This window comes from Protobothrops mucrosquamatus, unplaced genomic scaffold, assembly GCF_001527695.2.
Source record: "Protobothrops mucrosquamatus isolate PMUCROS unplaced genomic scaffold, P.Mucros_1.0 scaffold1329, whole genome shotgun sequence".
Classification (NCBI taxonomy): domain Eukaryota; kingdom Metazoa; phylum Chordata; class Lepidosauria; order Squamata; family Viperidae; genus Protobothrops; species Protobothrops mucrosquamatus.
Window position 1 is genome coordinate 801,234 of NW_015387528.1, and position 16,443 is coordinate 817,676.

Here is a 16,443-nt window from a genome sequence, read left to right on the forward strand (position 1 = left end):
CCTCCCTCCCTCCCTCCCTCCCTCCCCTTCCTTTCCTCTTTCCTTCCCCTCTCTTTTCTCATCCCTTTTGTTTTCCAGGAAAAAAACACTCCTAGTCAATAACCTTTTGGCCATGATCGCCGCGGCTCTCGTCATTTCCACCAAGCCCATGCGTTCACACGAACTTCTGATCTGTTCGCGCTTCTTTGTGGGAATCTGTGCCGGTGAGTGACAGCCCTGGCGTGGGGGGCCCCAAGGTCCCCCCAAATCTCCCTTGGGCTGCCCTCCCTCTCCCAACTGCTCCACCCCCCCCCCGCCGGGCCCTTCCGGCACCACAACGAAGCAAAGAGCCCGCTTCCACTCCCACGTCAAACGATGAGTGGTCCTTCTCTTGCCTCCCCAAACAGGAATTGCCTTCAGTGTGGTCCCCATGTACCTGGCCGAGATTGCCCCCCAAAATCTGCGTGGGGCGCTCTGCACGGTGGCGGACCTCTTCATCACCTTTGGGATTTTGTTGGCAGAAGCCATAGGCTTCCGCGAAGTCCTTGGAACCGAAGAAGGTAAGAGAGAAAGAAAATGTGTTCAATTAGGGCAATTCCAAGTCTGGTGGTGGCTGATTTCTGAGCAGGTCTACTTCTTCTTCAGGTTGGCCAATCTTGTTAAGCCTCGCTGGCATCCCGGCCTTGCTCCAGTTACTGTTTCTCCCGTTTTTCCCCGAAAGTCCTCGATTTCTCCTGATTCAGAGGAAGAAGGAAGAAGAAGCCAGGCAGGGTAAAGATGGATTGATTGACTGATTGATTACTGATTGGGTCTAGCTCTTCTCAAGCCAGTTTTGACTTTCCAAGCCACTCATCTCCATTAAAATGGTCAGGGGCTCTCCAGCTTCCTCATCCAGCATGGCTGAGGGAGATGGCTTCAGACTAGAGATTGTCCTCTTCTCGTACTTGTTTTTCTTCAGCCTACAAGGAAAATGGCCTTGTAGGACGCCAGGAGAAGACCTTCAGCCTTGATCTGGGGGCTGGTGATTATTTTGAGGGTGCAGAATCAGTGGGTGAGGCCCGTTTGCAAGGCAGGAGCCCACTTTTGGGGGGTTCCAGGTTGGGGTGGCCCAGCTCTTCAGAAGCAGTTGGGTGTACTCCCTTAAGAACGAAGCGATGGGCCTCACAGTTCCAGGATCTCCCTCAAAACTCTGCCACCTTGTATGTTTATTGGCCAGGTTTCCTCTAAAGTAAGTAGTCTTTGGACAGACGGGGTGGGGTGGAAGGGATCTCCAGAGGGTGGTCTTTTCTTGTCCTCCTCTCTCAATGAATTCTGGGCCTCCTCCTCCTCCTCCTGTAGCTTTGAAGGAGCTGAGGTGCTCAGAGGATGTGGAGCAGGAGATGGAAGACCTTCGGCAAGAGGAGCTGGTGGACAAGGCGGAGAAAGATATGGACGTGATGAAGATCCTGTATTATCCCGGCCTTCGGTGGCACGTGATCTCTATCGTGGTCCTGATGGCGGGTCAGCAGCTCTCCGGGATCAACGCGGTAGGGGAAACCTTCTGGAGAACTTTCCCTCTGTTCATCTGGACTATGTTCCTCGCCCTTGGCCGATTGAACAGCTGTGGACTTCAACTCCCAGAATTCAACTCCAGCCAGCCGTGGGGAATTCTGGGAGTCGAAGGCCATACCTCTCCAATTTGCCAAGGTTGAGGAAGACGGATCTCAAGCCTGCTCCACCAGGACCCTCCACCTCCGATGGTCCAACCTGCTCTGCATCTTGCAAGCCAGTGAAGGAGCAGGATGACGTATGGGCTTTGTTGTCCTTCCAGGCCCAGCATTACGCGAAGCGGATCTACTTGTCCTCGGGGGTCAGCGAGATGGTGGTGTGGTACATCAGCATGGCGTTGTCTCTCTTCCTGATGGTCATCACAACCCTAGTGGTGAGAGGAGAACGGGAGTCGCTTTAAATATTTCTCTATTTTTCTTTCTCGCTTCACTCTTTTTCTGTCTTTCCTCTTTCTCTTCTTACGTTCATTTCTCTCTCTCTCTCTCTCTCTCTCTCTCTCTCTTTTTTTTGTCTTTTACTTTTTGCTTTTCTGTCAAACAAAACACCAGGGAGCGGTTAGCTTGCGACCAAAATGGGGAGCAGGATTTGGGTTGTGAGTTGTGATGGTCGTAAGTCAAAGCGCACACGTAACCGGACTTCTCTTGTGCGGCGGTCGCTAAGCAAAACCACACAGTTGTAAATCCGGATCCATCCTCCCAAATGAGCGAAGCGGGGTGCACCACATCTTGTGTCAGCTAGAAGTGGTTTATGGGCCTTTTGTCGTTAACCGTCGTAACTCTGAACTGTTGTCCAGGGATTGGTCGTAACTCGGGATTAACCTATGCCGGCGCTTTTTAATTTTCTCCAGATCTGCATCGTGGAGACTTCGGGACGACGGGTTCTGCTGCTCACCGGCTTCAGCATTTGCAGCATCTCTTGCATCTTCTTGTCCATGTCTTTGCAACTCCAGGTGTGTGGGGGGGGGATCCCCTAAACCCTAATTTTTATTTTGAAGGCAATCTGGGGGGGCTTGTGGAAAGACATTTTCCCCGCTGGCTGATGCCAGGAAAAGCAACGATGGAGCAAGTGTCTTTTGCCAATGATGCTCCCCGAGAATTTGCCTGAATATTTTTATTTTATTTTTTATTTGTTCATGCTTAACGGCTCCCGGGACAGCTGCGATTACTAGCAATATGGAGCCGGGAGTATCTGACTTTATTTTTATTTAAAGAGATTTATTTTTTTTCCCCTCCCTCCGGCAGAAAAACATCCCCACCATGGCGTATCTGAGTGTGTCGTTCCATACCATCTTCCTCATCGGACAAGCGACTGGCCCCAGTAAGTATCTTGGCACCGAATGCTTTGCAGGGGCATTGCAGACTCAAAGGGGTGCATGTTTTGAACTCGCGTCTGCTAATAAAAAATAAAAATTGGGCAGATCAGCGGTTGAAACAAGCACCTCCTGTCTTTGCAACCAGATCCGGTTCCCAACGTTCTGGTAGCCGAGTATTTCCTCCAGACCACTCGATCCACGGCTTTCGTGATCGCAGGAAGCATCCACTGGATTTGCAAATTCCTCATCATTGTGACGTATCTCCACATAGACGTGAGTCGTCTTCTTCTTCTTCTTCTTCTTCTTCTTCTTCTTCTTCTTCTTCTTCTTCTTCTTCTTCTTCTTCTTCTTCTTCTTCTTCTTCTTCTTCTTCTTCTTCTTCTTCTTCTTCTTCTTCTTCTTCTTCTTCTTCTTCTTGGCCTTTCTCTTTCATGTAGCCACGCCCATGTTCAGTTCTGACCCCACCCACTATTTAAGGCCCACCCACTCTGGGTACCATCCTTCCTGTTTGACCTGGCCCCACTCATCCTCAGTCCTAGCCCCACCCACTATTTGACTGAGCCCCACCCATTCTGCATGCCAGCCCTCCTGTTTGACCAAGCCCCACCCATCCTCATCACAGCCCCACCCACTATGATCTAGCCCCATCCATTCTAGGTGCCAGCCGTCCTGTTTGATCTATCTAGCCCACCCATCCTCATTCTTAGCCCCCACCCCCATCCCTGGCCATAACCCCACCCACTTTGACCTAGCCCCACCCATTCTGGGTGCCAGCTATCCTGTTTGACCTCTAGCCCACCCATCCTGTCTTAGCCCCACCCACTTTGGCCTAGCCCCACCCATTCTGGGTGCCAGCCCTCCTGTTTGACTTAGCTTCACTCGTCCTCAGTCTTAGCCCCACCCACTGTGACTTAGCCCCACCCGCTTTGGCAGCCCCACCTATCCTCAGCCTTAGCCCCACCCACTCCCTGATAGGGCCCCACCCGTTCCAGATCCCTTCTCCACCCACTTTGACATAACCCCACCCAGTTTTTGATGCCTCTCCACCCGTCATGGATCCCAGCTCCGCCTACTTGGCTATAGCCCCACCAATTCTCACTCTAGACCCGCCCACTCTTTTGACTAGCCCCACCCTTTGCATGCATCTCCCAAGACGTGGGACATAACTTGTGGCGGAAAATGAAACTGAGGACTCCTGGCCCGGATTTTGGGAAAGTGGACCTATCTTCAGTTTGGCCATGAAATCTTCTCTAGAAGATCTGCTTATCTGCTCCTGGCTCACTCCAGGATTGAAGCTCCCGAAAGGCAGGACTCGTTCCTCTTTGGGTGGGGCAGAAGACACAACTCTGTCAAGACAGAGGGATCAGTTCTTGGACTTCACTTTCTCTTCCTAGATCGAACTGGAACCCTACAGCTTTCTATTCTTCTGGCCGTTCAACATCGCCACCGTTTTTTACGTCGCCAAGATGATCCCCGAGACCAAGGATCGGAGTTTCCTGGAGATCAGGAGAGTCCTGTCTCGCCATCTGGCCCAACGGTCGTAATGGTGGACCCGGGACCTTCTCGGCGGACCCCGGTCCGGGCTGCCTTTGCTCGAGGGAAGATGGACTCAAGAGGTCTCCTCTTAGTTTGGGGGCAGACAACGCCCCCCCGTCTCCTCCTTCCAGCCCCCGCCCCCCCAGACGTCGAGCTGTGGAGGTGGGTCCTTCAGCAGGAGGCATCTCCCCCAGGTTGAGGACCACCACGTGTTTCCTTTCCAGTTGGATGATCCTCCGTGGCTGGAAGGACCAGATCTTCTCTGATGACCTTTCATGGGGGACAATTGGGAGAGAACCTGCTCACGACGGACGGTCCTCAGGGCTTCTCAACAGGATCCTGGAGACGTCAAAAAACCCATCCTGGCGTTTTTGCCGGTTTTTCTGGAACCTCCACCACCTCCTCGTTTTTTCAACTCCTCTTTTCTGTGTTTAAACCACCTTTGTTTGGGGTTGAGATGACCCAAACGCCCACCCGTGGTTTGTTCGCTTTTAAAATATTACTACTATTTATTTTATTTTATTTTATTTAAAAAATATATATATTTTAGCGAATAACCTTGCATGTCGCATGTCCTTTTGTGGTCCTCCCGCCATCTTTATTTATCCGCGGGGAAAACTACGCGTCGGGAAAATTGGACAGCACACGGAAACGGGAGTGAAATTGTGGATTTCGTAGTCGGAGCCGGAAGGCAGAATTGTGGGGAGGGGGGTGCTTAGAAAACATTTTAAAAAAAATTCACCATTTAAACGATCTCCTTCGTTTCGCCGGCGATAGGAGTATTAAATATAGTTAACTCAGGTTTTTTTTCTCCGTGGGAGAAAGCTTTCTAAGACATATTTCTAGTTTTGAAACTGCGCCCAGAATGAAGAAATAGTTAGTCCTTGGCTTATGACCTCAGTCTGAGCCCAAAATTTGTGTTGCTCAGCGAGACAGTTGCTAAATGGGTTTTCTTCCATTGTACGACCGTACAGTTAGAACGCAGAATCATAGAGCCGGAAGGGACCTTGGAGGTCATCTAGTCCAGCCCCCCCGCTCAAGCAGGATGGGGGGGGGGGCGTGTCAATTATTCTCGTTAATAATTTTACAGTTGTTAATAGCACACAGTTGTTAAGTTGTTAAGGTTGAGTTTGCTTGTCAGAAGGTTGCGAAAAGGGGATCACGTAAACCCTGGACAGCGCGACGGTCGTACGTATGAATCGGTTGCCAAGCGGCTGAACGTCGATCACGTGGCGGCGGGGAATGCTGCGACGGTCGTTAAGCGTGAAAAACGGCCCTGAGTCCCCTTTTTTTCCCAGTTGCCCTTGTAACTTGGAACGGTCAATAAATGACCCGTTGGAAGTCATTTATCAGTACGCAAGAACAAAATAGCATAAGAGGACACAAAAGGATAATAAACCCTACTACACTATGAAGCGGTCGTGCCAGTGAGTGTTGCAACGTGGTAAGGCGGTAACTGAGTCCTAAAATGAGAACGTAAAATTACTAAGAAGAAGAATCGATCCCCGAAACCTGCCTGAGCAGGGGGGAGGTTGGGCTAGATGACCTCCAAGGTCCCCTCCGGGCCCTAGGATTCCGCGTCCTGCTATCAAATAGCCTCAGTTTGAACTGGAGAGCAACTTCTCCAGCAGGAAGTAGGTTTCTTGTAAGGGGGGGGGAGAAAGAGGGGGGGGTTCCGTTGTGTATTCTAGAGCGACGTGTATTCTGAGCCGTGCTGCACAACCGCCCTGCCAGGTAGGCTCCTGTTCGTACCTTACGAGGGGGTTGGGGCAGTTTTCTTTGCGTTCTCCGGCACGTTTCCGACTTCCTGGCACAGTGGCACCTCCAGTTCTGGCAGTCTCCTGTTTTTTTTTTTTTAAAAAAATAATAATATAATAATATTAATGATGATGATGATGATGAGAGAACTTGAATCCCGGCGACTTCTAACTCCCAATTGTTTGGCTTCTAGAATCTTCTCCCTTCGGCTGCCTGATTGGCTTGGAACCCACCTCTTTCCAACAATCCACAGCCAAAGGGCCGGTTGGTGGGTGGGTGTCTTCCCCTTGCTAGGGAGATGGGGCTTCCCCGTTCGGGAGCAGTCTACCTGCAAAAACTGGGGAGGGAGGGGCAAAAGGCAAACCAACATCCGGCCTGGCTTCTGAGCTACCCAGGATGCTGACCAGGATGCTGGGTTGATGTCCAGCTCGGGTCCAACAGGTCTGTTTCTCTCTTAAATAGCGGGAAGGCTATTGTCGCGGGTCTCGAGTTCGGATCCTCGTCTCCAAAGCTATGTATCTAGAAGTTCCAGAAAAGGCCGAAGAGATTCACCCGAGGTATCTCCATCAGGTGAGCTGGGATTTTACTCTTCCCGAGGCGGGATCGAGAGTCGCTCTGTGGGGCGTGTTGTGACCCTGATCCGCAGGTTATCCCGACTTAACGGCCGCGATTGAGGTTAGAGTTATCATTTGCAGACGTGTTAGAAAAATGTCTGTGTTTAATTGTCGTTTATCTAACTCGGGGCTCTTCAGACGCGGCCCTTTGATGACGGGCGGGCTTCAACTCCCAGGATTCCTCAGCCAGCGTGGCACGCCTGGCTGAGGAATTCTGGGAGTTGAAGTCCGCCAGTCATCAAAGGGCCGAGTTTGAAGAGCCCTGATCTAAATAATAAGAATTGTCTTAATTCAAGGGTGGCGAAAGAGAACCTCAAGCAAAGCTATTGTGTGGACTATAGAATTATAGAAACTAATTGTTATTGACTGTTTTTTCAATATAAACCCGACAACACGATGTTTACCAAATATTAAGGTGATCGTGTAAAAACAAATTAATGAAACATATTTTTTTAAAAGTGTGAAAAATGGTCATAATCCTTTTTTTCAATGATTCCCCCTCCTCTCTCTCTCTCCCTCTCTCTCCCTCTCTCCCTCTTTTTCTGTCTCTACTTCTCTCTCTCCCTTTCTCTCTCTCTCCCTCTCCCTCTCCCTCTCCTTCCCTCTATCCCTCTCTTTCTCTCTTTATCTGTCTGTCTCTGTGTGTGTCTCTGTCTGTCTGTCTCTCTCTCCCTCTCTCCCTCTCTTTCTGTCTCTCCTCTCTCTCCCTTTCTCTCTCTCTCCCTCTCTTTCTCTCTTTGTCTGTCTGTCTCTCTGTCTCTCCCTCTCTTTCTCTGTCTCTTGCTCTCTCTGTCTGTCTTTCTTTCTCTCCCTCCTTCTCCCTCTCTCTCCCTCTCCCTCTCTCCCTCTCTTTCTCTCTTTGTCTGTCTGTCTGTCTGTCTCTCTCTCTCTGTCTCTCCCTCTCTTTCTCTGTCTCTTGCTCTCTCTGTCTGTCTTTCTTTCTCTCCCTCCTTCTCTCTCTCCCTCTCTCTCCCTCTCCCTCTCTCCCTCTCTTTGTCTCTTTGTCTGTCTGTCCGTCTGTCTCTCTCTCTGTGTCTCTGTCTCTCTCTCCCTCTCTTTCTGTCTCTATTGCTCTCTGTCTGTCTGTCTGTCTCCCTCTCTCTCCCTCCTTCTCTCTCTCTCCCTCTCTCTCCCTCTCTCCCTCTTCCTCTCTCTCTCTCTTTGTCTGTCTCTCTCTCTCTCTGTATCTCTGTCTCTCTCTCCCTCTCTTTCTCTGTCTTTATTGCTCTCTGTCTCCCTCTCTCTCCCTCCTTCTCTCTCTCCCTCCCTCCCTCTCTCTCTCTCCCTCTTTCTCTCTTTCTCTGTCTGTCTGTCTGTCTCTCTCTCTCTCTCTCCCTCTTTCTCTCTTTCTCTGTCTGTCTGTCTGTCTGTCTGTCTCTCTCTCTCTCCCTCTTGACAGGAGCTGACCAGGCCATTGATGACCATCACCATAATCTTAACCTTTGGATCCTCTTTCCAATATGGTTACAATCTCTGGGTGGTGAACCATCCTGCAGCGGTAAGTGGTTTCCACCCCCCTTTCCCTTTCTTGGGGGCGGGTCCTCGGTGGGGGGGGCTGAAGGGTTGGACCCTTCTCTGCTGCCACTGAGTGTGCCGTTTTCTGTCTAGCTTATCCAAGATTACTACAACAACACTTTCAGGATGAAGAAAAAAGAGACTCCCCAGATTATCGGTCTGAATTTCCTATATACTTTGACCAGCGTGATCTACTCTCTGGGGGGCCTCATCGGATCTCTTATGGTTTGCCCCATGGCTGATACCTGTGGCAGGTAAGACGAGATGTCAGGTACAATAAGCCTGCCCTGCTTGGGGGGCCAGGTGGATGCAAATCCATCCTGGTTGATCCAAGCTTTTGTTTTTTATTTGTGGATTAAATTCGTGTGCTCTTCTGAGACCGACGTTCTCTTGGTTTTAAAAAGGGCAGTGCTTTATTTCAGAAAGAAATCCTTTTAAGGACAATTCACCAGTGGAACAGCTTGCCTCCAGAAATCGTGGGCGCTCCATCACTGGAGATTTTTAAGCAGAGACTAGACAGTCACTTGTCTGGAGATGGTATAGGCTCTCCTGCTTGCGCGGAGAAGGGGCTGGACTAGAAGACCTCCAAGGTCCCTTCCAGCTCCTATTCTAATTTATCAAATGTAATTTTATTTTCCTAGTTGGGCTCTGGAATGGTCTTTTGCCACGCAAAGTGACCCACCTCAACAGTTTTAAAAATTCCTAAGAACGGCGTTCAGACTTGTCCCTTTTTTTCCATTTCTTGATATATATTTTTTCCTCCCAAGAAAATAGAGTCAGTGTAGGGGGGAGCCAGTTCCCCAGTAAATAAACCATTGTCAGAAAGAAGATCGATTATATAAGGTGTGTATTTAGGAAGATGCCCTTTAATGCAATCGATCAAATTTTGTCAGCGTTTTGATTACACTTCTTGACATTTACAAACCTTTTGTCTGCAGTTTCTGCGTTGTGTTGAAATTCCCTCCCCAGCCTGGGGTAAATCTTTGATCATGGTTTGATTTCACTGCCCTTCTTCAGACTGACTACAGATAGTCCTGGATTTACAACCATAACTGAGCTCAAAGTTCCTGTCGTTCAGACGGTTGTTAAGTGGGTTTTGCAACAAGAACGTTAAGTGAATCACTGCAGATGCTTAAGTTAGTAAGACAGGCTGTTAAGTGAACCCTGCTTGTCAAGGCCACAAAAGGGGGTCACAGGACCCCGGGACGCTGCGACCGTCATAAATGTGAGTCAGTTGCCAAGCCTCTGAATTTGGATCACGCGACCCTGGGGACGCTGCAACGGTCGTAAGTGTGAAAAACGGTTGTAAGTCCCTTTTTCGATGCCGTTGTAACTGAATGGTCGCTAAACGAGTCGTTTCAATTCAAGGACTCTATGTCTGTCCTTCTTTCAGGAAAGGGACGCTGGTGATAGCCAATCTTTTAGCTTTTATTTCTGCCATTTTCATGGGCTTCTCAACCATCGTCCACACCTACGAATACGCGATATTTTCCCGTCTGCTCAGCGGGGTTTGTTCAGGTGAGAAAAACCGGACGTTCCTTTGATTCGGGAAACCGCAGTTCGGCGGCGACAGTAAGCTACCTCACCGCGAATGTTGGCTGAAAAATGTGGCGCGTTGCCTCCTTTCCGCCCGCAGCTGCTGGGGTGGGAAAAGAGGAAAGGCCCTCTTTGCGTGCTCAGAGGCGCTCTTTCCGTGCACCTTGAGGTCCATCTCAGCTAGACTAGTTTCGTGTCTCTCCAAAATTCGGAGGGATGGAAGTTAAGATTGTTCCTCCCCGCCACACCGATCCGTGAAGAATTCTGATTAGAATAATGATCTTGATGTGTCCATCAATGTATTATTTTGATAGCAGGGACTGGATCGACGCTTGCTGTGTCAAACACACCCTGGGCGAAGGGAGCATCTGCCAACGTCAGCTTTTGGGGTTCTTCCCGTCGCCCCACTTAAAAACACTAGCACTATTGTTGCAGTAGCAAGCAACTTTCTGTAAGCATCTCGACAAGCTGGAAAAAGAGGCCAGCTTGAGTTTTTAGGGGGTCTTGGTTTTAGGGGTTAGCACTGGGGTTCCACCTCCCCTTTCTGGTGGCCAAGTTGAATTGGTATCCTTGAACCCCAGAACATTTTAGAGCTCTGCAAGAGATGGCTTGGTTCTCCGTTGCCCGGAGATCATCGGCGATCTCTGTTCCCCCTCTTTAAACCAGGGATCTTCTCCTGTGCCGTGCCGCTGTACCTGGCCGAGATCGCTCCCCGAAGTTTAAGAGGGGGCATCATGACCATGGGGATGGTGGCCGTCGCTGTCGGCGTCCTGATCTCTCAGATCCTTGGTCTTCGGGAGTTTCTTGGTTCGGAGAGAAGTAAGTTGGGAAGGGCAGGTGGGGAATCTAGCCAGGTTCAAGAATTTGGTCCTCTTGCTGAGCGACTGGCTTTCCTCCTTGCACAGAATGGGCCATCTTGCTGAGCTTAACCGGGGTCCTCGCAGTCTTTCAGCTCTTCCTTTTGCCCAAGTTTCCCGAAAGTCCTCGGTTTCTGCTGATTCAGAGGAAGAACGAGGAGAAGGCAAGACAAGGTAACACCAACCCAACCTTCTTGACATACTTGAACCCTGGGCCCTGTCTAACCGAATGAAATTCGGCATGGAGAAAAGTAAGGTCTTAGGCAAGAAAGAAACAACCGTACGGGTACAGACTCGGTGGGTACAACTTGGCTTAATGTCAGTAACTGTGAGAGGGATCTTGGAGTCCCAGTGGACAATCCCTTAAATTTGAGTCAACAATGTACAGCAGCAGCCAAAAAAGGCAACGCAATCCTACGTTGCATTAACACAAGGGTCTTCAAACGTGGTCCTTTGATGACTTGTGGACTCTCAACTCCCAGAATTCCTCAGCCAGCGTGCCTGGCTGAGGAATTCTGGGAGTTGAGAGTCCACAAGTCATCAAAGGGCCAAGTCTGAAGACCCCTGCCTTAAGAGATTGATTTGTTCTCTTAGCTTTGGAAGGTTTTACATGCACCATTTTGTTGAATGGTTTTACTGTAAATAATGGTGTTCGATCATAATCACCATTTGATCAGAAAACGGTGTGAATTTATGTCACGAAAGCAGCCGTGGTTTTGAATCACAGATGGAAGGATGGGCCTTGTAGTCCAACGTGTCCCCGTATCAAATCAAATCTTAAACCAGGGTTGCAAATCCAGTCTAAGCCATGTACCCTCGGCTCCGAGGTGGCTGAATTCATTTGGACCTACTCGACGGGTCTTTTGGTTCTAAAGAAGCCAGATCCAATTCGGCCGTCAGATACGAACATCTCAAGATGTTCCATAATTGGTTTCAGAAAGAATGTGGATGGTTGCGTAGGGTCACCGTTCACAATTATATTGACGACCGTTTGTGTGGGTCTACTCACATGGCTTTTTTGGGGGGGGGTTCGTCCTTTTTCCGGTTTCCCTTCCTCTCTCCCCCCCCCCAGTCTTGAAGGTTCTGCGAGCCAAAGAGGACGTCCAGGAAGACATAGAAGAACTTCATCAAGAAGATATCGCTGAGCTGGAAGAGAAGGAAATGAGTGTGTTAAACCGTCTCACTTGCAAAGGTCTACGGAGACAGATCATCTGCGTTGTCCTTCTGATGGCCGGTCAACAATTCACAGGGATCAACGCTGTAAGGCCCAGGCTGGGGCTGTGTTGAAGGGAAGAGAGGTGGGGGGACTTTGGGACCTGCCAAACGGCCACGCCACATGGCCAATTGGCTTCTCCATCCTGTTCTGCCACAAGCTACCCCCCCCAAGAGATTTTGGGGGTTGCGATGACCCCAGTTTCCAGCCCAGCTTGCCTTTGGTGGCTGGGGAGCCTGGAAAGTGGAGTTCCAAAACATCTGGAGAACTTCAACGTTGGCATGTCAAAAATGATGGAGGGTTTCCAATTAAGGGTGCCCCAGCGGGTCTGCCGAACAATGGATTTTGTGGTGGGTGGTCTTCTCCTCCCAGGTGTATTACTACGCAGAGACTATTTACAGGACCATATGGCTGAACGGGAGCAAACCTCGGTACATCAGCATCGTGTCTTCCATATTTGTCCTCTTGACCTTGTTATTTGTTGTAAGTGCTCCACCTCCACGTTCCTATAAACGGGGCTTCTCCCGGCCGGTTTCGTTCAAATCCAATGGGGTTTAGTCCGGAAAACAAACCGTGGCTTACTCCATTGAAAGTGGACGGCTACGGTTGGCAAACCTTGATTCAGGCTTCACCCGAGGAGCACGCTGGGTCTCTTTGCTTCAGGGCTGTGTTCTGGCCATTTTGAAGACGCGTGGACTTCAGCTCCCAGAATTCTCCGGGCTGACTGGGGAATTCTGGGAGTTGAAATCCACACATCTTCCAATAGCCCAGGTTGGGAAACACTGCTTTAGAAGGATGTCAACGCTGCTAATATCGGATGTTTTTGCCTTGACAACAGATGGAGATGCAGCCATTTTCTTCTTTTTGCTTCTAGAGTTAGATGATGCTGGGGAGGGGGGAGGAATGTGCACGAGAGTCTAGCTAGACACAGCAATACCAAACCTAATGTGAGAACCAAGGTTATTGAAATAAGAGATGATAAGAATTGGCGGGCTGGAGAACTGGAGGGAAAGCCTGCGTTTCAAACTAATTGAAGAATGTGATTTATGACAGTTAATTGGAGGGGGGAATTTTGCTTTGATACTATGTGCTCAGGGGAGGGGAATTTGATTATATTAATGCCGATGCTATGCTACTCAAATAAAGATTCTTTAAGGTAAACAATGCCTCGAAGTTCTTTTGAAGAGTTTCATCTGTCAGAACCGTGACAGATAATCACGCCCAGCTAGTTAGGGGCTTGTTTGATAAACCGTAGTTGAAAAAAAACATGGCTTAGCCCCCCCCCTCCTCTTTCATCTTGGATTTTTTTTCTACCCTATAGACCTATAGCATTGACAGCTTGGGGCGAAGACTCTTAATCTTGGTTGGACTCGGGATCTGTAGTACTTTCTGTGTCTTGTTAACCATATCTCAGGAGCTTCAGGTACGTAACTGGAACGTCTCCAAAAATGGGGACCCCTTTCCTTGAAAAACAGTCAGAACAGGCCCCCATAATTTCTGCCCTTGTTTTAAAAAAGGGGGAAATTCATCCCAGCGCGACCCAAACTTGTTGCGGGGTTGTGGTGGGGTTATTGGGGGAGGGGGTGTCTTCTGCCAAAAGCTCATTGTCTGTCCCTTTGGTTGTCTCACTTTGGGACGACCAACTCCTGAGGCTCCGAGAAGGCGTGGGAGCCCCCCCCCCCAACCCCATAATATATCTGGGAACCCTTTTGTCCTTCTGGACGGAGGTTAAAATTTGGCATCTGACAAACCGCTTCGTGAGTGAGGCGCCTGGGGGGGGACTTCCGGCGCTAAAAAGGGGGACTTAGGACCGTTTTTCACACCTAACGACCGTTGCAGCCTTGCCACATGACGGTCGCCTGATCGAAATTCAGACGTAAATTCGTATTTTTACGACCGTCGCCATGTCCCAAAGTCACGCGATCCCCTTTTGCGACCACGGGGGGGGGGGGAAGCCCGATTCACTTTACAGCCGGGTTGCTCATTTATCCGCCGCAGCGATTCGCGTAACGACGGCTGGCGAGGAAGGCGGCGAAATGGGGCAAAACTCACGTAGCGAATTGTCTCGCTTAGCGATGGAAAATTTTTTGGGGGGGTGGTCCATTGTGGTCGTAAGTCGAGGACTGCCTGTACTGTAATTTAGAAGATTTCACCATTCAATGGGCTTGATTTATAGTTTCTTTAAAAAAAAATAAAAATAAAATACGATTCTCGTTCGTTTTCACGCTTTTGTGTTTTTGATGTAATGCCGCTGGAAGCCTGCCAGAATGGGCGAGGATCCGGAGGTGAGCAGCCTGTAATTTTAATAAATAAATATAAATAAACTTCCTCCCATAGGTGGCTATCAGTTGGCTGTCTTATGTCACCTCTATCTTCATGGTCATCTTCCTCTTGGGACACATCATAGGTCCAGGTAGAGCATCTTCAACTGGGGGGAGGGGGGTGGGAGGGACTGGGACCCTGGCCCACTGATCTGGAGGAGGATAATTGGGGGGGGGGTTGCCTCTCTGACTGCCATCTTTTCCTCCTCTTTCTCCCCTCCTCTTTCTCTTCTCCTCCTTCTCCCCCTCTCCCTCCTCCTCTCCTTCCTCCTCCCCTCCCCTCCCCCCTCTTCCTCCTCCTCCTCTCCCTCCTTCCACCTTCTTTTCTTCCTCCTCCCCTTTCTCTCCNCTTCCTCCCCTCTTCCTCCCCCTCCTCCTCTTCCTCCTCTTCCTCCTCCTCCTCCTCCTCTCCCTCCTTCCACCTTCTTCTCTTTCCCTCCTCTCCTGCCTTCTCTCCTTCCTCCCCTCTTCCTCCCCCTCCTCCTCTTCCTCCTCCTGCAGGTCCGATACCAAATGTCATCATAGCTGAAATGTTCCTTCAATCATCCAGGTCGACAGGAGTCGTCCTGGGAGGTTTTATTCATTGGTTTCTAAATTTTATCACTGGAATTATGGTCCTCCAGTTCGGGGTGAGTCAACCCGAATTGGTTGCTGAGAAACACCCCCCCCTATTTAAATATGTATTTATATATATGTATGTGTGTGTGTGTGTGTCTATGGGGATTCTCAGTCCTTCAGATCCTGGCTGTTTTCAAGAGGCAACTGGACTTTCTTGTGTGTTTTTTTTTTCCTTGAAGACTGCAAAGAATATAAATCTTTCCATTCAGTTAGAACTGAAGAAGTTTCTTGGATGAGAAGCGAAACGTCTTGAAGGAAAACAAAGGAAGTCCAGTGGCCTCTTGAAAAAAAGCACCTTTGGGGCATTCATATGTATGCTTCAACTTGCAGCCTATGGGTGTGGGGGGGGAGCCCCTCCGGCCTGGATACTTGTCAACCTGATCCAAATTTAATAGGACATTAGAAACCAAATAACGTTTTTAACTATTTGTTTTTTTCTTTTCTACTCTGCTTAAAAGAATAGAATACAATAGAATAGAAAAGAATAGAAAAGAATTAGAATAGAATAGAAATTAGAATAGAAATTAAAATAGAACAGAACAACAGAACAGAAGAATGGAATGGAATGGAATGGAATGGAATAGAATAGAATAGAATAGAATAGAATAGAATAGAATAGTAGAAATGCAGAATGGAATGGAACGGAACAGAACAGAACAGAATAGAATAGAAGACCAGAATAGAATAGAATAGAATAGAATAGAATAGAATAGAATAGAATAGAATAGAATAGAATAGAATAGAATAGGAACAGAATAGAATAGAAATTAAAATAGAACAGAACAACAGAACAGAAGAATGGAATGGAATGGAATAGAAATAGAATAGAATAGAATAGAATAGAAATGCAGAATGGAATGGAATGGAATGGAATGGAATGGAATGGAATAGAATAGAATAGAATAGAATAGAATAGAATAGAATAGAATAAAAATGCAGAATGGAATGGAATGGAACAGAACAGAACAGAATAGAATAGAAGACCAGAATAGAATAGAATAGAATAGAATAGAATAGAAATGCAGAATGGAATGGAATGGAATATAGAATAGAATAGAATAGAATAGAAATGCAGAATGGAATGGAATGGAATTGAATATAGAATAGAATAGAATAGAATAGAAATGCAGAATGGAATGGAATGGAATGGAATTGAATTGAATATAGAATAGAATAGAATAGAATAGAATAGAATAGAATAGAACAGAATAGAATAGAAATGCAGAATGGAATGGAATGGAATTGAATATAGAATAGAATAGAATAGAATAGAATAGAATAGAACAGAATAGAATAGAAATGCAGAATGGAATGGAATGGAATTGAATATAGAATAGAATAGAATAGAATAGAATAGAATTCTTTATTGGCCAAATGTGATTGGACACACAAGGAGTATTTATTTATATATCCTATTTAGAAACCCAAATGTAGAACGACTCTAGACTTGGAGTCAGTTCTCACTCATTTCCACACTCTCTTTGCTGGGTTCTGACATTTTTTTGGGGGGGGGGGGAGAAAATCTTTTAAGTCATCCGGGAGGGCTCTTTCTACATTATGCTGACCACTGTGCCTTTTGTCTCAATTTTTCTCACCCCCCAGAGGAAGATTGGATCCTACAGCTTTCTGATGTTTT

The 16,443-nt window shown here is 48.1% G+C and overlaps 1 protein-coding gene across 1 annotated transcript in view; it reads left to right on the forward strand.

Annotated features, from left to right (window-relative positions):
• LOC114922927 (solute carrier family 2, facilitated glucose transporter member 5-like) overlaps positions 1 to 4,383 on the forward strand; it is a 5,958-nt gene extending 1,575 nt beyond the window's left edge. Inside the window, exons 4-12 of the mRNA XM_029285131.1 lie at positions 79 to 203; positions 387 to 539; positions 625 to 750; positions 1,318 to 1,505; positions 1,790 to 1,900; positions 2,375 to 2,476; positions 2,769 to 2,844; positions 2,985 to 3,112; positions 4,234 to 4,383. Coding sequence (XP_029140964.1) covers positions 79 to 203; positions 387 to 539; positions 625 to 750; positions 1,318 to 1,505; positions 1,790 to 1,900; positions 2,375 to 2,476; positions 2,769 to 2,844; positions 2,985 to 3,112; positions 4,234 to 4,383 — 1,159 coding nt within the window. The remainder of the gene's footprint in view (positions 1 to 78; positions 204 to 386; positions 540 to 624; positions 751 to 1,317; positions 1,506 to 1,789; positions 1,901 to 2,374; positions 2,477 to 2,768; positions 2,845 to 2,984; positions 3,113 to 4,233) is intronic.
• Positions 4,384 to 16,443: the final 12,060 nt, after the last annotated feature.